Below are 26,944 nucleotides of genomic sequence, written 5' to 3'. Positions count from 1 at the left end.
GTTACTAAGTCACAAATATTCTGTGAGTGTTATGATATTTGTGGCTTTATTAAGTGACCAAATGTGATTCTCTGATTCAATCCATTTCAATGTAGCATGATGTCACACCTGCTGCTCTGTTGTTTCATTGATTAAAAATTCCATTTCTGATATTGTTTCATTTTGCTGAATAGAAACTTAATTTACCATATGGAATATATGTGTTTCCTAGGATTCCCAGTTAATATTTAAAACAAAATTTTACATTTTATTCTGTGTCTCCACATTTCCTAGGAAATTTGAATTTACTGTCTACTAGCATGGATTACTATCCAATGGATTCTTTACATGTACCCATCTACTGAATATAATTCCATGAGAAGAATCTTTTTCTCCTGTCAATGACAATTTTGTCATAATATATCATACCTAAATTTCTGATTTATTTCAGTTGTATCTTTTCACATATTGATTTACCTCCTCGTGATGAATGTCAGTGATCAGAATTTATTTAAACAGTGCTAATGGAAAATCATTGTTGGAATACAAGCAGTAGTATGAGAGAAAACTATCACTCATCATACAGAGAAATAATGAGCAGTAAAAAGACAAACAAAAGAATCTGGAACATTATAGCTTCACATTCCTACTTGCTTTCTTCATCAGAGAAGACATATGTATACTAATATTTCCTGTTTAGTTATTACTAGTGACCTGCCCCAGCATCACATGGGTATCAATAAATATCTAGAGCCAGATTACTTGTCTGGTGTGGCAGTAATCTTGTTTACAAGCCACTGGATAGAGTTATGATTAAAATGTAGAGAAAATATTAAATAATAATGATGGACTTCCTGAATGGAATACTATGTAGAATACAGGAAACCCAAATATTTATTTAGAGCTGACTGATATGTGGCACATAGACACACGCAACAGAACAAGCTCTTGCCATTTCTATAGCAAAAGTACACACATTCACACACAAACAGACACCAAAATGCACACACCCAAGGCCATGACAAGACTGACTGTTGATTATTGATTACTGAGAGCAGTTCCCTTAGAAGATGGAGATCATGAGCGGTAGGGAAGGAAGTGCGAGGCAAGAAGAGGATAGCAGGGTATTGTGAGGCAGGTATTTCAACAGATGATTCAGTGGCTGCACAACAAGACAAAAGAAGTTCAAAGGATAGAACAGATAATATATATAAGAGAAAGAGAGAGAGAGAGAGCGAGAGAGAGAGAGAGAGAGAGAGAGAGAGAGAGAGAGAGAATATGCCTGCACACCTGGGTGGGTGGGTGGGGGTGGGGTGTGGGGTGAATGGTGGGGGAGGGCAGTACAGGTGAGGCAGTGGGAAACAGTCTCAATGCCAATGCAAAATTTACCATGGAAGTAGAAAAGGACAACACCCATGGACTGATACCTGCACAAACTATCAAATCACCGCCTGAGTCAGAAAAGATGCATGATTAGTACGTTTGTAACATGAGGAAGACAAATATTTGAGCCACAGCACCTCAGACATGAAACACAACACTTATAAAGTGTTCTGAAGAGCAATCGGCACTCCACAAATGATAGTAGAAGTATAACAGAGGTAAACAGTTTGTGTAGTGAGACATTAGAAAAAGCTAGTATGGCCTTTCTAGCATACATTCCCAGAGTGGCAGACAGAAACAGCCATATGATCCGCAAACACAGCATAAAGACTATTTACAAACTGACAAGTAAGATCAAAGAGTGTCTCAGATCGGCAATATACCGTATACCATGCACATGTGGGAAGGTTTATGTTGGTATGACTGGACAATCAATCAACATCAGGATAACAGGCATTGCAGGTTGGGCCAGGTGGAGAAATCGGCTGTGGCAGAGCGCGCACTGCATGGGACTGACCATGTAGTAAAATTTGCCGACACATAAGTTCTGGATGTAAAGAAGACCTATCACACCTGCTTGTTCAGAGAAGCTATAGAAATACACAAACATGAGAAAATCTTCAACAAGAAAGAAGAAAGCCTCAAGGTAAATGGATCCTGGCTTCCTGTACTGCTGCGAATGACCATTGCAGGTAGCCTGAGAACCTTACCGGAAATGACCGAGGTGAAGCCCTTGGACGTTGGCACGCCAGGTACAAATAGTCTGTGGCAGTGAGCTCAGCTCCAGTCCACCATCAGCACTGGAGGGTGAAACTTTGACAAGCCAGCCACTCGTGCTGGCAAAATGATAAAAAAATCATCAGACGAATGTCGGCTGAAGAACCCAAGACAGAAGCCAACAGGCATTTTTACAACAAGTGGCTACAAAAACCTTAACAATTTTGGATCTTTTTTGTGTAAACCACTTGTAAACATCACCTAGATCCATGCTCATGGCAAGCTTCATAGTTTTATGACTTGTTGATCCTTCAGTAAATTAAGCTTAGGTAAAAAAATTGTGATACTTCTTTTGTTTCTTCATATCCACAATTGGCAACTTACCAAGCTCGCACTCATTAGATTACTTGATCAGAGATTTATCTTTATCTAACATTTTATTAATGTCACATTTATCTCTCAAAGAAAGGACAACTTGTTGACATCCAAGCACTTTATATCGCAAGTGTACTTTGAAAAGTTGACATAAGTGATCATTATAGAGCATGAAGGATTACTATTCTCAGCAGGACAGCATTGGTACAGGAAGGGCAACACTCATAAGAGAGTAACAGTTTGGGTAATCAGTCATTGGATTGACTGATGTTCAGATAGTTGACACACTGTAATTGTGGGCTAGGGTGTGGTTGACTAGGAGGATTAGGAAAGAGGTGGAGGGTTTAGTTTCAGAAGAACATAGTGTAAGGTAGTATTCCATGGCTGCAAGGCCATGGGCATGGGGAATGTTCATATATAAGGATATTGGATCCACAGTGACCAACAAGGAGTCTGGAGGTAACAAGGCAGGGACTGCAGAAAGGCAGTGAAGGACATGAGCAGTGTCTCGAATGTCAGATGGGATGTTATGGATTATATTTAGATGGTGGTCAACAGAAGCTGAGGTTTGTTCTGTGGGAGCATTGTACCCAGCCACAATGGAATGACCAATAAGGAGACAAGGTGGGGTTGGGTTTGTGGAGTTTGGGAAGTAGATAAAAGGAAGGGGTGTGGGGCATGGGGGGTAGCTGGTGTGAGAAAGGAGATGGATTCAGGTGTCAGGTTTTGGGATGGACCTAAGTCCATGAGGAGCTGCTACAGGTCCTGCTGGACTCCTGAGATGGGATCATGGTTGTAAGGTTTGCATGCAGCAGTGTCAGGAAGTTGTCAAGAGACCCTCAACCACATAGGTGCTATGATCCATGGCCACTGTTGTGGAGTCTTTGGCTGCAGGAAAGATGATAAGTTCTGGATTGGGTTTCATGTTATGAATAGTTGTATGTTCCATAGGAGTGACATTGGACTCGCTGAGGAGGAATATAGGAAAGGACAGTGAGACCAGGTTAGAAGTGAGAAATTTCTGAAAGACTGCCAGGGGATGACTGGGTGGAAGGGCAGGAGGATAAAAGTTGAAGGGAGATTGGAACTGTTTCAAACAGGGTCTGTGTGAAGTTTTCACCAACAGCTGTCAGTGGGGGGTGTGGTGAAGAGATGTTTTCACTGTAGAGAATGAGTAAAGAAAAGAAGGTCTTCTACAAGTCCAGCATGGTTGGATTTAGGTTTAGGGCTGAAGCTGAGGGCTTTAGAAAGTACTGACACCCCTGTAAGGGTCAGAGCTTTGCCAGAAAGGTTGACAACAGTGTTACAGTATGGATATTGAGGGGCAGTAGGCAGTGTATTTCATGGAGGGTGAAGGAAGTTTTTGGGGATGTGGAAGATGAAATAAGGCAGCAAGGCATAGTTATGAGCCATGAGGCATTGATCGGAGAAGAGTTGGATCAGAGTGGTAGACTCTTTTAGGCTATGGGTAATTGTATGTGAGCATAGGACAAGAGTAGGTGGGACAGCTTTTTCAAATGGTGCTAGGAATGCTGTTCCAACTGGTGAATGGGGAGGGTTTCTGTTGCAGTGATAGTTTTGCAGGAAGTTGTGGTTACAGAGTGAAAAATGTGAAAGGAATAGAAACTATCAAAGCACCAGACAAGATATCAAAAAGAGAATGTAGGATTGGTGTTTTGCTAGACCAAAGCAGAGTTTTTTGAATTGGTGGAGGTAGAATGAGCATGGATTCAGAGGCCAGGAGACAAAAGCAGTGACTGGAAACATTAGCAAAATGTAGTTACAAGGACTGGAAATAAGAAGGTGAAACTTTATGCTTAAAGTGTTATGATGGAAATAAATTGTGGGTACTATATAGAGAGCTGTGTTGGAAGTTGGAAAAAAGGTAACTGTGGGTGCAACATCCTTATGTCCGCCCCCAGTAGCTGAGTGGTCAGTGCAACACAATGTCAATCCTAGGGGCCCGGGTTCGATTCCCAGCTGGATCAGAGATTTTCTCCACTCAGGACTGGATGTTGTGTTGTCCTCATTGAAGTGCAAGTCGCCGAAGGGGCATCAAATCAAAAGACTTGCACCCGGAGAACAGTCTACCTGACGGGAGGCCCTAGTCACATGACATTCACATTTAACATCCTTATACACCAACATACTCTAAGCCCAAGTCCTTCCAGTCATGGAACACTATCTTTCCTCATAACCTCAACACCTATTCCCAAATTTGCTTCCTTGTTCTTTCTCAACTCCACAAGCCATCTTCCTAGATGTCAATCTCTACTATTTGCATGGCTCATAAATATGTCTGTTCATATTGATGACACCCACTAACATTACCTCCACTATGACAATTGTCAATTGTTCCATGTCAAAAAGTCTCATCCTTACAGCCTCTCCACTTGTGGATGCCACATGTAGTGATTCTTCTGGAAAAACTGGAATTATCAGGCTATTACATTTTACCTGGAAAAATCAGGAATTTCATAACATCTCAGGGAATCCTTTTTTTACCTAACAGTGAAATTTAATTTTATTGAGTTTTATAAATCATAATTTTTAAAATTTCAAACTGTGTTAACTATATGAATATTATTCCATAGAAATTATCAATGTTTAAAAGCAGTGATTAAACTGCTGCTTATCCCCACCCTGTCAACTAACAGTTAATTTATCATGAGATTCCTGACAGCATCTTTCCCTCACACCTGAGATTCTCAGGTATTTTTTTTTCAAATTTGAGGAGCCACCCTGAATTGCTGTACCTTCAGTGGAAAGCAGGAGTTGTCAAAATATTACGATAACTTTACCAGGGCCTTTACTGACAGACAGAATCACATCCAGCTAATCCATAAACAGATCTCCCATGCCATCTCTTACTCTGACAACATCCAAAGTAGTGTTTCACCACCCACTCAACTTACAGAATATCCTTGTCATACCTGTTCCAATCCTGCTCCCCATGGATCATTGCCTTGTGGTTGATCCAGGTACAAGACCTATCCCATACACCAACTCTCTACCTCCTACTGCAGTCCAGTAACAGGTATTTCCTATCCTATAAAAGGCAGGGTCACACTTGGAAGCAGCCACATTGTATATTACTGTGCAGTATTCTATGTGGGATGACAAGTAACGAACTGTTTACTCATACTAAAGGCCACTGGCAAACTGTGGCAAATTGTAAACTAGAAACACTGAACATGCTGTACACCACAACACAAATGGCTTCAACAGCTGTTTCATTACATGAACCATTCAGATATTCCCTTTCAGCAAAAGTTTCTGTGCATTACATACATGGGATTTGTCTCTCCAGCATGTTCTGCACTCTGGTAATCCTCCTGGCCTAAACCTCCACTAATCTGTTTCCCACCACCTCACCTTACCTTTCCCTTCTCTCTTCACTCTTTACCACTCAGATGGTGTACGACTGCCCTCTCCTACCAATCACCCCCCCCCCTTTCCCATGCAGGCATTCTCCCTCTCCCTCCCCCTCCCCCCCTCTCTCTCTCACACCCCCACCCCCTCTTCCTTTCCACATCCCCCCCTGTCCTCCCCTTCATCTCCACCTTGTTCTCCTCCCTCTCTCCATCTATTGTATGTTCTACATCTGAACACCTTTTGTCTTGTGCAGCTGCTGAGTCATCCACTGAAAGACCTGCCTCACATTATCCCACGATTCCCCTTCCTTGCATTGTGCATCCTTCTCCATCCCATCCCACCTCGATCTACTCAGGCAACTGCTCTCAATGGTCTGTAGCAAGAGCAATAGCTTGAAAGCAGTTGTGAATACTGTATTCTGTTGTATGTTTCTATGTGCCACAAATCAGTCAGCTCTAGGTGAGTGGTTGCCTTTCCTTTACTGTACGTAGAAAAAACTGTTAAGCAACTGAAATCAGCCCTTTCAAATAACTAAAATTATTTAAGCAGCACACAGCAGGAAAGTTTTGATGGGGCAACAGTGTCATCTGTTACATACTCAATTGGCATTTGGAGTGACAGCTCATAGCAATGATGGGAGCTGTGAGCTACTGTGCTGACTTACCCGTGGTCCAACTCCAGCAGCTGTCCTGCATGAGCTACATTTTCTGTTTGAGATTTTCCCAGATTTCTCTTCAGACCCATGGAACACTAACTTTGTCCTAAAAAGTCTGTTGTTATCAGCTTAATATCTGATATCTCCTGCATTGCAGCTTGTTGTTGAAGTCAGCAGTAGCTTGCAACAGCTTCCCATAGTGGCAGCTCTTGTCAGCTTGGAGTTGCAGTCGGGAGGCCTTAAACCTGCATCATGTGCCCACAAACCTTCCTAGTGAATCAGTCTATCTACTAGTGAAAGCTGTATTGAAATCCCTGCAGTAGTTCCTGAGATTAGCCCACATGTACAGACAGAATATGCAGTGTGGACTTTAATTTATAAAATATACTGATGTTTGCAATGAGTTCTGTCATCCACCATTAGATGGCTAGGCCATCATTTTCACAGTGCCAAAGGACTTTAATTCATCATAGTTCAGCCAATTGGCATGAATATTTAGAAATTATAAACATAATTCTATCTCTCTCTATTACTGAAAACTGTACAAAAATTCCAAAAGTAGTTCCCAAGATTAGCCCAAACATACAGACAGAAACCACAGCAGGAGACTTTAATTTACATAGATACAGATAGAAGATAAGGCACTTACATAACAATACTAATGTTTTTAAAGAAACTAAGTGACTTTTTCTTATAGCTTACCCATGTAACTGAATGCTGCATAAACAATAGCAAGACGAGATGTAGGACCAAACGATCCACGAAGTGACACGTAAAAACCAACATCAACAGGAACTACATGCTCCCTGTAGCGTGGTGGCTGCAGCTGTGTCACTGGATGGCGCAGGGTTTCTAGTACTGGTTGTTCAGATGTAACACCACGTAGGATTTCAAGTTCAGTGTTTCCAGCTGACAATAAGACAAATTTCTTAGTGGTCTTGATGTAATAAGTGAGTATGATCACACAATACAGACTTGATATCTATATGAAATTTCTAAATTTATAACTGTCAATAATTTGATCTAAAATTAAGAGGAATGTTAAAAACTGAAAAATGATGTAATATGCAGTCACTCACCCATGTCCATAAATGTTGCTACTTTTAAATACAGATGTGTTTTGAGATGTAGATAGTTTTTTGGGGGTCTTATGAGCCATACACAGTCATACATTTTAACACCATTTGTTACCATGTTCATCATAGTTATAGCTCCACCAAAGTTTTCTACTGTACCTCCACAATCTGAAAATAATTTATGGATAAATACAATGAACTACAGTATTTTACATTTTATTGCTGTGAGAACACTTCCTAATAATTACAAAAAACTGAATTTTACCTGTAACTGGTTTAATTGCTTTCTCAGGAATGTTACCTGCAATAACAAAAATTATTTTTTTAAAGAATGTTTAAGCAGTGAAAGAGAAAAAAGAGAAATGTTAATATTATTTTACTCTTAGTATTATTTTCAAAACTACCATTTACATAACTGATGAAGTTGTTACAGAGCACAAATTTAATCTAAACTTAGCATTCAAGAATTTGGAGTAAACAGTGAAAAGATTGGTTACTGATAACCTGAGAACTGAATGAAAGCAAACCCTGCTGCTTTTTACCTGAGTGCTGTTGCATTAATCACCAAGTATGTAACATTGCCTCAAATTACAATTGTGTAGAATTTTTTATGCAGTGCCACAGCTGCATAATTTACATCCAAATTTATGATTGTGTTCTGTAAGTCATATGAGTATACTGTGTTGGAGAGAGAATGGGAAGATACTTTCTATGAATTCAAAAGTATAATTATGTATTTTGTTTCAAAGAAAGATAATGTTAACAACTTTAACATTAATCAAACTACACAGTAAGATTCTGTCCTCATTCTAAATTTTTCTCCATGTTTTTTATTCTATTTTCCCTTGTCTGTGCAGAAAAGAACACTTGATTCTGAATGACTCATACTGCACCCACAAGCTTAAATGCATTCATGAGTCATTCTACAAGCTAGACATGATTTTGAGGTAGGTAGCTCCCTTCCCTTTTCCTATAATTTGCCATTAGTTAAACATTAGAATATAAATCAGGAATAAGAAATAAGGTCAAAAGCCAAATGGTGCAAATTTATGTCATTGTTAATTCCAACTTGATTCCTACAATTTCCGTATACCATGACTCAGAGTTTGCACTCACTTCTCCTTCTCTTCTTCATCTGTATATATTCCTTTTATCTTTTCACACAACTAAGAAGTTGTGAAAGAAGGATGGCATGGATGAAACAAATGATTTGTTGGAGGAGTGTTATGTGGAACATGAGTGGTTTTGAAAGGAATATATTGATATAATGGATGATAGTGTAAATGAATGTCGAGGTGAAAAAGATATATGAACCATTAATAACTATCAATGATGTAAATGAGGTGTGAACAATGCAGACAATGAATGAAACTCTCAGTAAAATAAATGATATTGAGCAGGAAGGTAATTTCAAAGGAGCATGTGTATCACTGGAGGTTAGTGGTGACGTAAATGAGGAGCAGTTAGTTGTGACTAAGGTAGATAATGAAATGTAAACAGAATGTTTGCTAATAGTGAATGGAATTTGTAATTTGTTATTTATTTGCGTGAAACAAGTAATTGCATGCGTAGCAATTGGTAGTACAATACAACAGTATACAATCTAATTTTACTTTGTAATAGGAACTTAAGAATGTAGTCCAAATTATTTGACATAATACTACTTTAGATTTTAGTTTCTACAGTAGGCTATAGAAGCACTGCTCAATGAGCCATGATTTTAGATGTTTTTTGAATGTCTCTCCAGTTATTACCTTCAGTTCATTTGGCACTCCATTGAAGTATTTTGCCCCATTAATATATGGACTGTTTGCAGTTTTTTTCAGTCTTCTGTGTATAATATGGTAATTTTGTAATTGTCTTGTATTGTGATCATGAATTTCTACATTACAACATGTATATTTCTTATATTCTACAATTAATACTATTGTTTCAAACATATACATAGAATAGATAGTCAGAATTTTTAATTCTATAAACAAACCTTTACATGATATTCTAGCATCATTTTTGCCTACTATTCTCAAGGCTCTTTTCTGGAGTTAAATACACGGTCTACATGAGTTTTGGAAGCCCCACCCCACAATGCAAGACTGTATGCTAGAAATGGATGTATTAAACTAAAATACATCATTCTTATCGTTTGGGTATTGACATATGGAGCTATTCTTCTTAAAAAAATATAAGCCAGATGATAGCTTTGCACGTACATTGTCAATTTGTTGTGTCCATAGTAGTTTGCTATCAACGCATATTCCTCGGAATTTACACTCACCACAGATTTTCCCTAAAATATTACTATCTTGAGAATCAATACAAGTTTGCAAATCACCAACATTGAAGGGGATTATGTTTGTTTTTTGTAAGTTGACTTTTAGATTGTCATTTTCAAACTTTTCCTTTGCAATATCTATAAATTTTTTTACCTCTATGCTGAGATTAAGAATATCATTTCCCCAACAAAGGCCTGAAGTGCCATCTGCATACATTGTAATGAAGGTATCATTTTTTAATATCTTTGGGAAGTCATTAACGTAACATATAAAAAGGAAGGGACCAATTTTAATGTTTCTCCATTATTGTGTGAGATTGAGGTACATTGTCTTCTGTTTTTTAAATACAGTGTGATGAGGTGCAATAGTTTTCCACTTACTCCATCTCTGGCCAGTCTTCACAGAAGTACCTTATGGTCAATCCTATCAAAAGCCTTTGATAGGTCTAGGAAAACTCCAACTACTTGCATGCCTTCATCAATTTTGTCAAGAGGTTTCTGCGTAAATTGAAGTGTTGCAGTCATGGTGCTACGACCACTTCTGAAACCATGATCAAAATCTCCCAGGATGTTGTGCTTATTATAACGCTCTAATATATATTTCAGAATTATTTTTTCCATTAACTTGCTAAAAACAGAAGTTAAAGCGAGTGGTCTGTAATTTTCTACTAGTTCTTTATCACTTTTTTTGTAGAGAGGTTTAAGAATGGCTAATTTTAGTATGTCAGGGAACACTCCTTTTAAGACACTATTTATTAGATGCACCAAAGGATATGCAATATTGTTTTCACACTGTTTAAGTAAAAATGGAGAAATTTCATCCCAGCCAGCGGATTTTTTGTTTTTACATTCTCTGATGAGCTGCAAAATATCCTTGATTTCAAGTCCATGGAGTTGATTAGCTTCAGAATTGTCATCAGCAAGACTTCCAACAGGTACTTTATCTGTGGTACAAAAGTCAGATTCTATGGTACCTATGAAATAGTCATTAAAAATGTTACTGATCTCTTGAGGATTGGTGGCATCAATATTGTTATTAGATATCTCTATATTGATATTACCTTTTAGTTTTGTTTTATTGTCTCTTATTTCATTTACTATTGACCAGGTCTTGGAAATATAATCTGAATTTTGTATTTTTGAGTTAATCTTTTCAGCTTTCAATCTTTTGACTTGCCTCCCAAAACTGGTACTTGTATTGTTTGTATTTATCCCTGTGCTCATTGTTTTTTATCTCCCTTTGTATCATATACATTTCTTCCATTTTTTTCTTTCAGTTCTTTGGTAGAATTATCAAATTCAACAGGTCTTGACTGTCTTGCCTTAATCTTATTAATATTTATCTTTCTGATGGGAATTGTCAGCTGCTGAGCTTAATAAGGAAAAGGTATAGGGAATTTTGACAATTAGCAGTAATATAAATGAGTTACCAGTAATTGAAGTGGAAACAAATGAGACTGACCACCAGTGTAGGGTTTTGGGTGAAACTATGAATAAATGTGATACTAGTATGAGTGGTTTTGTTACGCAAAAAGTTGTTGCTACAAATGTTGATGTCTTTGATGATGCTGAGGCAGTGTATTCAAGTAATGAATGATATTTTTGGCATAATAGATGACACTGTGACTGGATGGCAGATTGTGAATGAAGGTGGAAATTTGATTGTAAATAATAATAAAGGTAATCTGCCATTAATTCAAAATAGTGTAACTAATGATGAAACAGACTGTGTACCATTAGTAAGTAATGTTGAAACAGATATCGTGCAATTAATAAGTGAGATGGTTGACAAAGTTAATGCTAATGTGAATAATGTGGTAATGAAAAATGTGCTTGCTGAAAAGGCAAAAGTTGTCATAGCAAAGAATGCTGTAATTCAGATGCCAAAAGTAGCCACACTAAAGTTACTAGAAGTAGACAATGCAGTAAATAGTGTGATGGGGACAGAAAGAATTTTTGTAGACAATAAACAGTTTGTAAAAAGTAATATTTAATGTAAATGCACAAAAAGTTGTTACTAATGTAGGTGTGATGGTCAGCAAATTTGTGTTTTCTTAGGGTAGAATGTACAGGATTAGTACGTTGCACCAATACAGCAAATGTTTTAAAAGGTAAATGTGAAATTTCATCCATTTTCGCAAGGCTTGATGGTGGAGAAGGTGTCTGATTCATTTTGTGTTGAGGAGTGATATTCATAGCCATAATACTAGAAACAGAACATCTGCAGACGTGCCATATCATAGAGTATCAAAATCGCAGAACTCCTACTTAGTTCTTGGACTAAGGATGTTTAATAGACTAAGTGCTGACTTTAAAGAACTGCCAGTAAATATTTTTAAAGCTAAATTATACAAGCTACTAGAGAACAATCCATTTTACACCACTGATGAATTTTTTGAAGATGAAGATATTGTATTCTAACGTGTACCTATTTTATGTAAAACAATTTACATCATTATAGTAGTTTATGTAGAAATATATGCTCTTGACTTTGTCTATTGCTGTAATAAGCCGAATGAAAATAAAATTATTATTATTGTTATTATTATTATTGGGAATCCTCAGATTGGGAGGGGGTTCACTACTCTTTACTGAGCATACATAGTGTATCCCAAAACTGCATGATTTCATTCTTGCTTTCTGGAATCACTCCATTCTCTGATTATTGTATACATAATATGCAGGAGGAGAAGTTAATAATCTTCTACTATCCACAAGTGTACATAAACATGTAATATTCTAGTAATCAAATTTTCTGTGTGCTTTTAGGTTAGAACTTTGTATGGTAAGGTACAATGATTAATTCGGTAAATTGCAGTTTTGTTAGAGGTGGGCATGATAAGACATCCTCTGAAACATTACTAAATGCCTTCTCTGAAAACTACCTAGAACAGGTAGTTAGGAACCCCACTCATGATAGAAATGTATTGTATGTAATGGCAACAAGCAGACCTGACCTGTTTGAGGATATCCACATCGAAACTGGCATCAGTGATCATGACATGGTTGTGGCAACAATGATTACCAAAGTAAAAATGACAACTAAGACAAGCAGAAAAAAATTTGTTCAGTAAACTAAATAAAAAAGTCAGAAGTGTCATAACTCAATGAGAATCTTCAGACTTTCAGCACAGGGCAGGAGCATGTACAGGAACTATGGCTAAAGTTTAAAAGAATAGTTGACCATGCACTGGATAGATATGTATCCAGAAGAACAGTTCACAATGGGAGGGAACCTCCATGGTATACAATCACTACAAGAAAATGTCTAAGGAAACAGAGATTACTGCATAAAGGTGTAAAGCAAAGCATAGAGCTGTAGATAGGGGGATGCTGAACAAAACGTGTTTGACTGTCAAGAGAGCATTGTGTGGTGCCTTCAATGACTACCAAACCAGAATAATGTCAAATGATCTTTAACAGAATCCAAAGAAATTCTGGTCTTATGAAAAGGCTGTTAGTGGTACCAAAGTTAGTATCCAGTCCTTTGCGAATGAGACAGGAACTGAAACTGAAGGCAGCAAGCTGAAATGCTGAAATGCTTAACTCCATTTTCAATGTTCCTTTACAAGGGAAAACCCAGGAGAGTTGCCCCAGTTTAATCCTTGTACCACAGAAAAAATAAATGAAATAAGTATTAGCATCAGTGGCATTGAGAAACAACTAAAATCATTAAAACTGAACAAAGCTCCAGGGGCCAGTGGCATGCATGTCAGACTCTATACTGAATTAGTGGCCAAGTTAGCCACTGTTCTAACTATAATCTATCATAGATCCCTCAAAATAACAAAGTACAGTTCTTGGAGAAAAGCACAGTCACACCTGTCTACATGAAGAGTAGAAGAAGTGATCCACAAAACTACCATCAAATATGCTTGACATGGATTTGTTGTATAATCTTAGAACATATTCTGAGCTCAAACATAATGAGGTAACTTGAACAGAATGACCTCCTTAATGCCAACAAGCATGGATCCTGAATACAATGATCATGTGAAACCCAACTCGCACTTTTCGCACATGACATACTGAAAGCTTTGGTTCAAGGCAATCAGGTAGATGCAGTATTTCTAGATTTTTGAAAAGGTTATGACTTATTTTAAAAAGTATGATCATATGGGGTATCAAGTGAAATTCGTGACTGGACTGAGGACTTTCTGGTATGGAGGATGCAGCCTGTTATCTTGGGTGGAGAGTCATCATCAGATGTAGAAGTAACTTCAGGTGTGCCCCAGGGAAGTGTGTGGGACCCTTGCTGTTCATTTTGTATACTAATAACCTTGCAGCCTTGCAGACAATTTAATAGTAACATCAGGATTTTTGCAGATGATGCAGGTATCTATAATAAAGTACTATCTGAAATAAGATGAGTAAATATTCAGTCAGACCTTGGTAAGATTTCAAAGTGGTGCATAGATTCGCAACTTGCTTTAAATGTTCAGAAATGTAAAACTGTGAACTTCACAAAAGAAAAGAAATGTAGTATCCTATGACTACAATATCAATGAGACACTGTTGCAACTGGACAACTCATAAAAATACCTGGGAGTAACACTCTGCAGGACTATGAAATGGAATGATCACATAGGCTCAGCTGTGGGTAAAGCAGATGGTAGACTTCAGTTTATTGGTAGAATGCTGGGAAAGTGCAAAAAGTTTATGAAGGAGATTGCTTACATATCACTCACAAGGTCAGTTCTAGAATGTTGCTCAAGTGCGTGGGACCCGTACCAAATAGGACCAATGGAGAATATTGAATATATACAGATAAGGGCAGCATGAATGGTCACAGGTTTGTTTGATCTGCTGGAAAGTGTCACAGAGATAATGATGAAACCGAACTGGCAGGTCTTGAAGAAAGATGTAAACTATCCTGAGGAAAACCTTTTAAAAAGTTTCAAGAATCAGCTTCAAATGATGACTCTAGGAATATACTACAATCCCCTATGTATCGCTCATATAGAGATCAAGAGGCATTCAAACAATCATTCTTTCTACACTCCATACATGAATGCAACAGGAAAAAACATTTACCTATAACTGGTCAATTGGATGTACCCTCTGCCGTGCACCTCACAGTGGTTATCAGAGTATTGATGTAGATGGAGCATCATATAAGAGGATGGAAGCAAAAGAGTTGTCAGTAGAAATTTGGGGAAAAAAATGTTATTTTGTTTTTGTGTGCAATAATGATGAAATTCTGAGAAAAAATAAATTTCATTCAACAAAAATTGATGTAAAAAAGAGAGGTAAGCAAAAATATGAGAAAATGTGAAATTTATTAGAATGATTGTGAAAAAAGAAAAAGAAATCTGTAGGTATACAAAGCAATGGTAACTCGTACCACAGCAGTAAAGGAAATGGTACTTATAATTAATTCAGCATCATTTGTGCAAGTACTTCTGAAAATGGTATAAAGTCATTTGTTCAGTTTAACATAAATAATATACAATAGATTATCATTTTAGTAAGAGTGTGTCATGTTATTACACATAAGCTTATAAAAGCATGTGAGTATAAGAGACTTTGAGATATGTGGGACCAAGTGCAATACAGTTAAGGGATACATCGCAAGTTGTGTTGATCTTATTAATACTCTAAGGATCATCTTAGAGCAAAGTAAATAATTTTATGCAGCCATACACCTGGCATCCATTAATAACTGGAGTCGGGCAGGGATGTATTTTGCCACCAACACTTTTTCTTCTCATGCTTGACTAGGTTATGAGAAGTCACAGCAGGCAGTAAAAGAGGAATCCGTGGATGTCTGGAGAATTTGGACCCTGTTTTATCAGATCAAAGACATACAGATATGAATGATAAGTTAAACTCTCTTAAAAAGAATCAAATATTGCTGGGCTCAAGATAAGTACAGGTAAAAAACAGGAGATGACAATAACTTCTGGGAACATAAAAGTATGCCTATTGGTGGTGTAGTTGAAGATGGAAACTGTCAAATTATTCTTGTTCCTGGGTGGTGGTGTATGGAAGATGGCAGAGCTGGACTGGAGAAGACATGAAAAACTAGATAAAGAAGGCAGATGTTGCCTTCATGCAGCTGTATCCAATATGGCAAAACAGAATTATCACAGGCAAAAGAAAATTTTTTATAGATGTTGAGGCTATCTCACATGCCAGTGAAAGCTGGAAAGTAGACAAGAATATAGCATCACAATTATACAGCTTCTATGGCACATCATATATATCTGTTGGTCAGAAAAAATAAGTAATGACGATCTTTTGATAAAAACAAACCAGATATGTACAGGAGATCAGATACCTGAAAGTGGAGATGATGAGACACACACTGATGTGGCTAGACTGAGCAATTAAAATGAAGGTATTAGAATTGAAGCCACAAGGAATAAGGAAGAAAGGCAGGCTCAAAGGTACACTGAGATGGATGGTAGAAGGGGAAGCAAGGAGGGTTGGCAAGACCTGATCAGAAGTGAGGAATATTTCCAAAGGCGGAGATGGATGAAAAGTTCTCCCCATTACCAAAATAATTAAGTCAAATCATGTCCTTTTATATCTCCAAATCTCCTCAATAATTATTCCCTAATCTCTGAAGACACTAATTTGTTTGTTGCATCTTGTTTGCTACATGAATTGTATTTTTTTTAAATTGGTTCTTGTGTTCACATTTTGTGTAATACATTAGACACTATGACACTACCAAATTAGATTTGTATTACCTTTTTGGCTATGTCTTCTACTGTTTGTTAAGTTAGAATCTGTTCAATATTTATTTGTTAGTAGTTTTTTTCTGGGTACCGTTTTCTTTACTTTCGAAAGTATAAATGAATCTCAACTGTTCATTGTGTTTGCTGAAAGATGCAAAATAACATCCTGACGCAAATCCACTAGCAACATGAAATACTAGACTTCATCGATGATAGTTTTAACTTAAATTTTATCTCCACAAGGAGTTTTATCTAAAGTTAAACATCTCGGACAAGTAATTCATGTATGCATGCAAGCTAAAAGTATATGGTAATGTGTGGTCTACATTAGGAACATGCAGAACATTGGACAGTGAATCCTCCATTACTCATGTGATAATTCCTGAAACGGTTACTCGCATGGACAGCACATGTTATCCACAACACAAACGAAGTATTTGGACACTTTCAATGGTGTATATGAATGATTTGTAAGAGTGCTTTATTGAAATTTAAGGATAATATATTTAATACACAAATAAATAATGTATATGTTAGGTGATAAATATTTTTTGGAATTGTTGGTAAATAGCTTCAGTACCTCTCTGATAGTAGCCAACTTGTCATTCTGTATGTGGACATCTCTATCAAGGATACTATCAAACCTCAGACATCACAAGTGCAACCTGAATCAGTGTTCACTCAAACATAAGTAACATGATTCTAGTCTATTGCCATTTGAGTTTTCCTACAACTTTGATAAACTCTTTCTAGAATGCTATTTAATTGAATAGATAAAAAAAATCTACTCACCAAGCGGTGGCATAACACACATAAAAGATCGTTGTAATCTGTGAAGTTTTCAGAGCCAGTGGCTCATTCTTCAGGCAGAAGGGTTGAAGGGGAAGGAAGAAGGGTGAAGGAAAAGAACTGGAGAGATACAGGAAAAGGGGTAGATTTCGGAAAAGTCACCCAGAAGTGCGGGTCGGGCAAGACTGACCATATGGGATGAGAAGGAAAGCATCTTTCTAGAAGCAAAGCATCTTTCTGTTCTGCATAAAGTTACATAAATGATTTATTTGAGGTATTAGATCAAAACATTGCCTGAATAGTGTAAGAGTAGCAGCATTGGACCAATTTTAAGTTAGTTGTTTTTCTCCCAACACACACGGATCACCTGGATCAGGAAATAGCAGTAAACTTTTGTTTGTTGGATATTCTTTGTAAATAACATTAGTTAAATATCAGGCACTAAAGCCATCTCCAGGCATTTACTGAAGCAAGGATACGAAATTTTGGAGTTGATTTTTTGTTATCATCATTTTGTTATCCATTCCATTTTGGTGTAGGTGTTTTCCAGTTATAAAAATTATAGCTACAATAAATTGCTCCATTTTGTGATCAAAAATATTTCTAATATAAGTTAAACTGTGGAATATCCAGGTAGGAATATGAACAATGTAGGAAATAACAAACACATTAAGTTGCAGGCAGGCACTATTAAAAGATGCTTAGATAAAGCTTTTGGCCACAGCCTTCGTAAGCATAAGAGAAGCACAAACCATTTATACAAACAAGCAAGAACATCTAATGCACACATGACCACCAGCTCAAGCATCTTGGGCCAGAATGAAACTATCGTGTGAGATGCAAGAAGCAGTCTGGGGGGGCCAGGGAAGGAAAAGGGGTAGTAGTGTATGGAATGGGAGAGAGACAAATGCTGTCTGGTGGAGTGTGTAGGGACTAGAGTGCCAACAGGTGCAGCATCAGGAGGTTGTGGGAAGAAAAGTAGTGGAAAGGAAAGATGGATGGATACATTGGCAGAGGGTGGCAAATAAACAGGGTGGGAAATAAAACTGGGGATGAGATGATAGGACAGAGGGGTTGGAAACTTTTGGGTGGAGGGTGTGGGGTCAGTATGTTACTGTATGTTGTGACAGTGCCACGACATTTACAGTGTCGCCATGACAGTACACGCAAACGGCGATAGAGGCGCTCCGCAACTCGGCTGAGCGCGGGAGCGCCACCTAGCTACGAACGGCGCTGGCCGCACGTCACGGCACGGCAGTCGAATAAGAGATACTGAGTTGTTATCATGTAACCAGCTATTGTTTCTAAGTGAGTGTGTTTGAATATCCATGCAATTATTGGTGATTAAAGGTTATAAAACTTTTGGCGACGAGGATGGGATATTTTCACTGTGTTGTGGATTTGTGTGTTCGTGATGGGGCAGACATGGAACAGCTTATTCAAGCGCTCATTGAACAACAAACACAGCTGACGGCTGCTATTTAGGCATTGTCGACGTCGCTTACTCATCGTCTGTCTTCCTCTTCTCCGCCTCCATTCCCTCCTTACGACGAGGCCGCTGAAGACTGGGAGGATTATGAGAAGCGTTTGCGGCAACACTTCTTGGCTTTCGGCATTGTTGACGCTCCTATGTGTAAGTCGTTATTTCTATCTTGGATTTCCCCATGGATCTATCAGCTGCTATCTCAGTTAGCCCCTCTGCGAGAACCTGCCTCTCTGTCCTTCCAAGAAATGTGAGACTTATTGTCTAACTATTACCGAAAAAACACCCACATCGTTGCCGCCCACGTGGCATTCTACCAGTGTCGTAAACAGCCCCATCAATCTTACCGGGCTTGGGGGGCAGAACTACACGGTCTGAGTAGGAAATGTCAGTTTGTCACAGACACTCATCATCAGTCTTATGCTGATTCAATGGTTAGGGATGCTATTCTATGGCTTGCTCCTGATAAAGAAGTTCGGCAACGTCACTCGCGTAAACAACATCGCGTTGGGCCGCAATGCTCGCAGCGAAAACAGCAACCACAGAAGCAGGTTCGTTCCGCACTTCCTTCTTGTCCACATTGTTTCGTACAGCATGACAGGGCCATGTGTCCAAAACGTCGGGCCACGTGTAATTCCTTTAGGAAAAAAGGCCACATTGCTTCTGTGTGTCAGTCCCCTAAAGTTCCTGTCGACGAGGATGAGGCATCGGACATGGATGTTAACTGTGTGCTTTCTCAAACAAATAAGTTGTTTGTTACTGTTCGTGTTCTGGATAAAGACATTCACATGCAAGTGGACAGTGGCTCTGCAGTAACTCTCATTAATTCTCACATGTATTTGGAGTTGGGCTCCCCTCCCTTGTCTCCAGTTACGCGAAATCTGAGAACTTATAATAAACAGAAAATTCCTTTCATTGGCCAGTTTGATGCTTCCACTGCCTACAAGTCTGTTGTTAGGCCCCTCACCTTTTATGTGGTGGATCATGAGGGCACTGAAAACCTGTTCGGTTATGATGCTTTCCAGTTGTTCGGGTTCTCCATTGATGATGATGTGCACCTCATATCTGAGGATATTCCGTATCCACAGCTGGATGGATTGTGTTCTGAATTTTTGTCCATGTTCTCTGCTGGTCTGGGCCGTGCCAAGGATTTTGAAGCCCACATTACTCTTAAACCTACAGCTTGCCCTAAGTTTTTCCGGGCACGCCCTATTCCGGTGGCATTGCGTGCACCTGTCAAGGCTGAGATAGACAGGTTAACAGCTTCAGGGATTCTCTTTCCTGTTACCTCCAGCGAATGGGCATCGCCCATCATGGTGGTTTCTAAACCAAACAGGAGTCTGCGATTGTGTGGTGATTTTAAAGCCACTGTCAACGCTCAGAGCCTCATTGACACTTATCCTCTTCCCCGCCCTGAGGAGTTATTTACCAAGCTCGCTGGGGGCCAGTTCTTTTCCAAACTTGACTTATCGGAGGCGTACCATCAGTTGCCATTGGATGCTTCTTCCAAGGAATTTCTCGTCATCAACACTCATTGTGGGTTGTATCAGTACCAGCGGTTACCATTTGGCGTCGCTAGCACGCCAGCCATTTTTCAGCGGTTTTTGGAACAGCTCACGGCTTTTGTTCCTGGCCGCATAAACTATCTGGATGACATTGTTGTCACAGGGGCCTCCACTGAGGAGCATCTTCGCAATTTGCGTTCCCTGTTTCGGGTTTTGCATTTGGCTAGGCTGAGGTGCAATCTGGACAAGTCACAGTTCTTCCAACCCTCCATTGAGTATCTTGGTTTCCACTTGTCCTGTGAGGGTATACGTCCTCTACGTCAGCACGTTGCGGCCATTAACGCTCTACCCCGGCCGTCTATGGTCAAAGAACTTCAGGTGTTTCTAGGCAAAATTGCTTATTATCACAAATTCATTCCATCCGCGGCGGCGGTAGCTCATCCTCTGCATCAGCTGTTACGCAAAAACGTCCCTTTCTGTTGGTCGACGAGTGTGAGCAGGCTTTTGTCTGCCTGAAGGCTCATTTGCAGTCGGCACCTTGTCTTGCCACATTCCGTCCGGGTCAGCACTTGGTTCTGGCGACTGACGCGTCACAGTATGGCCTAGGGGTGGAACAAACACTGGTAGCAGTTACTTCTGTAAAATATCTGGGAGTATGCGTGCGGAACGATTTGAAGTGGAATGATCATATAAAATTAATTGTTGGTAAGGCGGGTACCAGGTTGAGATTCATTGGGAGAGTGCTTAGAAAATGTAGTCCATCAACAAAGGAGGTGGCTTACAAAACACTCGTTCAACCTATACTTGAGTATTGCTCATCAGTGTGGGATCCATACCAGATCGGGTTGACGGAGGAGATAGAGAAGATCCAAAGAAGAGTGGCGCGTTTCGTCACAGGGTTATTTGGTAACCGTGATAGCGTTACGGAGATGTTTAATAAACTCAAGTGGCAGACTCTGCGAGAGAGGCGCTCTGCATCGCGGTGTAGCTTGCTCGCCAGGTTTTGAGAGGGTGCGTTTCTGGATGAGGTATCGAGTATATTGCTTCCCCCTACTTATACCTCCCGAGGAGATCACGAATGTAAAATTAGAGAGATTAGAGCGCGCACGGAGGCTTTCAGACAGTCGTTCTTCCCGCGAACCACACGCGACTGGAACAGGAAAGGGAGGTAATGACAGTGGCACGTGGGGTGCCCTCCGCCACACACCGTTGGGTGGCTTGCGGAATATGAATGTAGATGTAGATGTAGATGTAGATGTAGGGGCTGTTCTCGCCCATCGGTATGAGGATGGGTGGGAACGACCCATCGCCTATGCTTCCAAGACCCTCAACAATGCGCAACGTTGTTACTCTCAAATCAAAAAGGAGGCGCTCGCTATCATTTATGCTCTAAACAGTTCAGCGTTTTTTTGTATGGTTCTAAGTTTCACCTCATCACCGACCACAAGCCGCTGGTCTCTCTGTTCAGTCCATTGGCGTCGCTTCCGGATAAGGCAGCTCACCGCCTGCAACGTTGGGCCTTATACTTGTCTCGTTTTCACTATGAGATTCACTATCGCCCCACGGCCCAGCACGCCAACGCTGACGCATTGTCGCGATTGCCGATGGGCCCCAACCCAGTTTTCGATCGTGATGAACTACTCTGTTTCCACATTGATGAGGAAGAACGTCGTGCGGTCGAGGGTTTTCCACTTACAGGTTCGCAGGTCGCGTCGGCTACTGCGCGGGACCCGGTCGTGCGTCAGGTGATCGGTTTTGTTCAACGGGGTTGGCCGGACAGGACCAAGGGCCGGGCATCAGATCCCCTTCGCAACTACCATGCCGTGTGCCTTTGTCAGTCAGTTCGTGATGGTGTTGTTCTTCTGGCCACGGATGGTGCATCTCCACGGATCGTGGTGCCAGCCTCTCTTCGCAAAGATGTTCTCAAACTGTTGCATGAAGGCCATTGGGGTATTTCTCGGACTAAGTCCCTGGCCTGCAGGCACGTTTATTGGCCCGGTATTGATTCGGACATTGCCCACATGGTTGCTGCGTGTGGTCAGTGTGCTTCACAACTGGCTGCACCTCGTACAATGCCCTCTCCATCGCCTGATCCGGCGCAGCCATGGAACGGGTGCATGCTGACTTTGCCGGCCCCTTCCTCGGTACTTATTGGCTACTGTTGATTGACGCCTTCTCGAAGTTTCCGTTTGTTGTTCGATGTCCATCGCCCACCACTGCAGTGACGACGCTGGCTTTGTCCAAAATCTTTGCGCTAGAAGGTCTTCCATCCACGATCATCACGGTCAATGGCCCTCAGTTCTCTTCGCAGGCCTTCCATGATTTTTGTACTGGACAAGGGATTCATCATGTTACAGCACCGCCCTTCTATCCGCAATCGAATGGGGAGGTCGAGCACCTTGTCCGCACTTTCAAAAGCCAGATAAAAGAATTCCTTAGTGATTTTTCCACAGATGACGCTCTGCTGCAATTTCTGAGTTCTTATCGCTTCATGCCTCTGGGTGATCGCAGCCCTGTTGAACTCTAGCATGGCCGCCAACCGCGCACTCTACTGCACCTGCTTCACCCTATCAGGCCTTGTGCTGTGTCCCCTAGTGCGGGAAAATACTCGGTGGGTGCCGACGTGTGGGCACGAGGGTATGGATCTCGCCCTAAATGGATTCCAGGGGTGGTCAATGCTCTTCGCAGCCGCTGGCTTTGTGAAATACGTACGGACGACGGCACGGTTGTTCGCCATTACGACCAGGTGTGCCCACGAGTGGTGGCCACGCCGGTGCCACCGCCCCTTCCTTCGCCTCCACCAGCCCGAGATGCCAGTCCTGTCGCTGCTGCTGATCTACCGTATGTGTTGCTGCAGCCGACGTCGCTACCGCTTCCGAGTACGCCGGAACCGGCCCCAGTCGCGACGCCGCCTTCTCCGGGACCCATCTCACTGGAGCACACCCCCAGGTTCATGACACCTATGGATGCTGCTCCGGAGTTTTCATCCATCATCTCGTCCAGGAGGCACGTTCCACGCATGAGCTTCCGTCCCGGACATTTTCGACCATACTCTCGTGTCTCTCCGCGGGATCTTCTCGGGGCCTCACAAGAGGCCATGGATGTCTCCGCACTGTCCATGTCTCCAAGGAAGTGAGTGTTTTTTTTTCAAGGGGGGAAAAGTGTTGTGACATTGCCACGACATATACAGTACCGCCACGACAGTACGTGCAAACGGCGATAGAGCCACTCCGCAACTCGGCTGAGCGCGAGAGCGCCACCTGGCTACGAATGGTGCCAGCCGCACGTCACGGCACGGCAGTCAAATAAGAGATACTGAGTTGTTATCATGTAACCAGCTATTGTTTCTACGTGAGTGTGTTTGAATATCCATGCAACTATTGGTGATTAAAGGTTATAACACTGTAGGTTGAGGATGGAACAATTGGGAAGCGGAGAATGTATTGTAAGGATAGCTCCCATCTGTGCAGTTCAGAAAATGTGGTGGTGGAGGGAAGGATTCCAATGACTTGGGTAGTGAAGCACCCATTGATATCAAGCATGTTATGTTAAGCTGCATGTTGAACCACAGGATGGTCTACTTTGCTGTTGGCTGTTCATCCTGGTGGACACCTAATTGGTAGTCATACTAACGTAAAAAGTTGTGTGATGGTTGCAGTAGAGCTCGTAAATGATGCGGCTGCTTTCACAGGTGACCTAGCCCTGACGGGGTAGGAAAACCTGTAACAGGACTGGAATAGGAAGTGCTGCATTGGTGGATTGGGTAGGCATTGAACCTGGGTCTTCCACAGAATATGACCCTTGTGGCAAAGGTGTTGGGACTGGGGGTGGTACAGGGATGGACTAGGACAGTGTGGAGGTTGGGTGGGCAGTGGAACACCACTGTAGGAGGAGTGGGTAATATCTCAGGTAGGATGTCCCCATTTCAGGGCATGATTACGTATCATCATGCCCTGAAATGAGGGACAGCCTATCCGAGATACTTCCCACCCTTCCTAAAGTGGTGTTCCATCACCCACCCAAACTCCACAGCATCCTGGTCCATCCCTATGCCACCCCCCAATCCCAACCACTTGCCACAAGGATCATATCCCTGTGGAAGACCCAGGTGCAACACACAATCCACACACACCCAATACTTCCTATTCCAGTCCAGTCACAAGTTTATCCTATCCACCAGGAGCTGGGCCATCCATGAAAGCAGCCATGTCATTTACCAGCTCTGCTGCAATCATTGCACAGTTTTTTTATATTGGTATGATTACCAACCAGCTGTCCACCATGCTGAACGGCCGCCACCAACCTGTGGCCAGAGCACAGTAGACCACCTGTGGCACAAACGCAGCTTAACATAGCACACTTGATTTCAATGGCTTCTCCACTACCTGAGCCATCTGGATGCTTCCCTCCACCACCAGCTTTTCTGAACTGTGCAGGCAGGAGTTAACCTTGCAGCATATTCTCCACTCCTGTAATTATCCTGTCCTCAACCTACAGTAGCATGCTGTACCCACACCCTTCACCCAACAGTTTCCACTCCCTTTGTCCTATCATCTCCTATCCATTCTTGTCTCCCACTCTGTTTATTTGCCGCCCCCTGCCAATGCACCCACCCATCTTTCCCTGCTCATCTCCTTTCTTGCTCCTTTTTTCTCCACCTCCCTGCCCCACAACCTCCTGATGTTGCAGCTGTTGACCTTCATCTACATCTACATCTACATCTAAATGGATACTCTGCAAGTCACACTTAAGTGGCTGGCAGGTGGTTCATCAAACCACCTTCACAATAATTCTCTATTATTCCTGTCTCAAACAGCACACGGGGAAACAAACAGCTGTATCTTTCCATGCAAGCTCTAATTTCCATTATATTATTATGATGATCATTTCTTCCTATGTAGGTCAGCGTCAACAAAATATTTTCACATTCAGAGGAGAAAGTTGGTGATTGAAATTTCTTGAGAAGATTCCACCACAGTGAAAAATGCCTTTGTTTTAATGAGGTCCATCCCAGATCCTGTATCATGTGAGTGATACTCTCTCCCCAATTTCACAATAATATAAAACATGCTGCTCTTCCTTGAACTTTCTCAATGTATTCCATTAGTCCTATCTGGTAAGGATTACAGACTTGCAGCAGTATTCCAAAAGAGGACGGACAAGCGTGGTGTAGGCAGTCTATGTAGCTCTGTTAGATTTTCAAAGTTTTCTAATAAAACACAGTCTTTGGCTTGTCTTCACAACAACATTTTCTGTGTGTTCTTTTCAATTAAAGTTGTTTGTAATTGTAATTCCTGGGTATTTAGTTGAATTTACGGCTTTTAGATTTGACTAATTTAGTGTGTATTCAAAGTTTAACAGATTCCTTTTAGGACTCATGTGGATGACCTCACACTTTTCATTAATTAGAGTCGGTTGCCAATTTTCACACCAAACAGATATCTTTTCTAAATCATTTTACAATTTATTTTGATCTTATGATGACTTTACTTGATGATAAATGACAGAATCATCTGCAAACAACCTAAGACAGCTGCTTGATTGTCTCCTAAATCAGTTATATAGAAATGCAACCGCAGAGGGCCTGTAACACTACCTTGGAGAATGCCAGAAATCACTTCTGTTTTACTCAATGACTTTCCATCAATTCTGATCTTGCTGACAGGAAATCACGAATCCAGTCACATAACTGAGATGATATTTAATAAGCACGCAGTTTCACTACAAGCTGCTTGCGTGGTACAGCCCTCTGGAAATCTAGAAATACAGAATCAGTTTGAAACCCCTTGTCAATAGCACTCAACACTTTGTGTGAGTAAAGAGATAGCTGTGTTTCACAAGAAAGATGTTTTCTAAATCCATGTTGACTGTGTGTCAATAGACCATTCTCTTCAAGGTAATTCCTAATGTTCATACACAATATATGTTCCAAAATCCTGCTGCATATCGATGTTAATGATATGGTCCTGTAATTTAGTAGATTACTCCTACTACCTTTCTTGAATATTGGTGTGACCTGTGCAACTTTCCAGCCTTTGGGTATGGATCTTCCACCCAGTGAGTGGTTGTATATGATTTTTAAGTATGAAGCTATTGCGTCAGTATACTCTGTGAGCAACCTACTTGGTATACAGTCTGGACCGGAAGACTAGCTTTATTAAGTGATTTAAGTTGCTACACTACTCTGAGGATATCTACTTCCAAATTACTCATGTTGGCAGCTGTTCTTGATTCAAATTCTGGAATATCTACTTTGTCTTCTAGTTCCTGCACACTCCACCAGACAGCATTTGCATCTCTCCCTACCTGTACACTACTTTCCCTTCCCCTTCCCTGCCTCCTCCAGATTACCAGATTGCTGCTTTCATCCCAAGTGATGGTTGCATTCTGACCTTAGGTGCTGGAGTTGGTGGTCATGTGTGCATGAGGTGTTCTTGCTTGTGTGTATCAATAGTGTGTGTTTCTCTTTTGCTGAAGAGCGCTGTGGCCGAAAGCTTTATGTAAGTTTCTTTTAATTGTGCCTGTCTGCAACTTTATATGTCTTCTTTATGGGAAGCAGCAATCAGTCTAATGTAAGTTATGTTGTTAACTTCTGTCTGAGACATTTACTGTATTCTCTGTGAAGATCTGAAGTTATCAGGATTAAAATGCA

General features: G+C 40.8%; 1 protein-coding gene across 5 annotated transcripts in view; it reads right to left on the bottom strand.

Annotated features, from left to right (window-relative positions):
- Positions 1-26,944, bottom strand: part of LOC126244977 (uncharacterized) — a 118,298-nt gene that overhangs the window by 43,530 nt on the left and 47,824 nt on the right. For all 5 annotated transcript variants that reach the window (XM_049948283.1, XM_049948284.1, XM_049948280.1 and 2 more), the window contains exons 6-8: positions 7,826-7,861; positions 7,564-7,728; positions 7,187-7,393 (exon numbers count right to left, since the gene is read on the bottom strand). In XM_049948283.1, coding sequence (XP_049804240.1) covers positions 7,187-7,393; positions 7,564-7,728; positions 7,826-7,861 — 408 coding nt within the window. The remainder of the gene's footprint in view (positions 1-7,186; positions 7,394-7,563; positions 7,729-7,825; positions 7,862-26,944) is intronic.

This window comes from Schistocerca nitens, chromosome 1, assembly GCF_023898315.1.
Source record: "Schistocerca nitens isolate TAMUIC-IGC-003100 chromosome 1, iqSchNite1.1, whole genome shotgun sequence".
NCBI lineage: Eukaryota > Metazoa > Arthropoda > Insecta > Orthoptera > Acrididae > Schistocerca > Schistocerca nitens.
The sequence above is the reverse complement of the archived record's forward strand: the minus strand, read 5'-3'. Positions and strand labels throughout refer to the sequence as shown.